The sequence below is a fragment of the Buceros rhinoceros genome, unplaced genomic scaffold (assembly GCF_000710305.1).
Source record: "Buceros rhinoceros silvestris isolate BGI_N320 unplaced genomic scaffold, ASM71030v1 scaffold26681, whole genome shotgun sequence".
NCBI classification, from domain to species: domain Eukaryota; kingdom Metazoa; phylum Chordata; class Aves; order Bucerotiformes; family Bucerotidae; genus Buceros; species Buceros rhinoceros.
The window spans coordinates 382-1,161 of record NW_010392893.1 but is presented as its reverse complement, the minus strand read 5'-3'; the positions used below and the strand labels follow the sequence as shown (position 1 = coordinate 1,161).

Below are 780 nucleotides of genomic sequence, written 5' to 3'. Positions count from 1 at the left end.
CGTGCCCCGCACACCCCCCGTCTCCTGCCTGTCACAGGCTCTGCGCAGTCGCTTGCTCTGGGCGGCGTCTCGGTCCCTCTGTTTGGAGCTCTGTCTGGTTTTCCGACTCTGAACACTGTTTCCACTCGCCCCCTTTCTTTTCACAGGCTCCTCTGGGTTTACGGCCAAATCTCCGCTCTCCAGTGCGGGCGTAGCATCTTCCCGGCACTCCCTGCCCCAGGGAATGGCGAGAGCTCTGCCCTCTGTTCCAGTCTGCGCAGCGAGGCCTTGCACCGGGCTGTGACCACCCCCGTTCTCCAGAACAGCTCCCGCAGCTTCTGTGCTGTATCTGTTCACGCTCCCACAGGTGCTCCTCCGACACCGAGCTGTAAAATCAAAATCTTCGGCTCTGAGCCTCGTCTCCCCGGTTTTCTGAAGGTACTCCGCGAGCGCACTTCTCGATCGCAGCTTATTTCCTCCAGGGCTGTGGCACGAAAGAGAGGGAAATCAGTGATGGCTGCTGCATTTTCTCACTCTGCACCTCAAAAACTGTTGTGGTGTTTAGAAACACCCAGACGGCAAAATCAGCTGATGGGGTGACGTCTGGACGAGTTTAAGGGACTGGACCAAAAAAGGTTTACACCAGGAATTCACAGACGTTCTCGCATCTGATGCTCTTCACCTGACGAGCTCTGCACAGTGAGGCCAAGCGGGAGGGCAGAGCCCGGGGCAAGCGGAGCTCAGCCCTCCGTTTCACAGAACCGCGGATGTCGGCTGGGAGGGACCTTAAAGCTCATCCCG

The 780-nt window shown here is 58.3% G+C and overlaps 1 protein-coding gene across 1 annotated transcript in view; it reads right to left on the bottom strand.

The window, feature by feature from the left end:
- Nucleotides 1-463, bottom strand: part of MBD4 (methyl-CpG binding domain protein 4) — a gene marked incomplete at its 5' end in the record, with an annotated part of 4,927 nt that extends 4,464 nt beyond the window's left edge. Inside the window, one exon of the mRNA XM_010144668.1 lies at nt 15-463. Coding sequence (XP_010142970.1) covers nt 15-463 — 449 coding nt within the window. The remainder of the gene's footprint in view (nt 1-14) is intronic.
- Between the last annotated feature and the right edge of the window lie 317 nt (nt 464-780).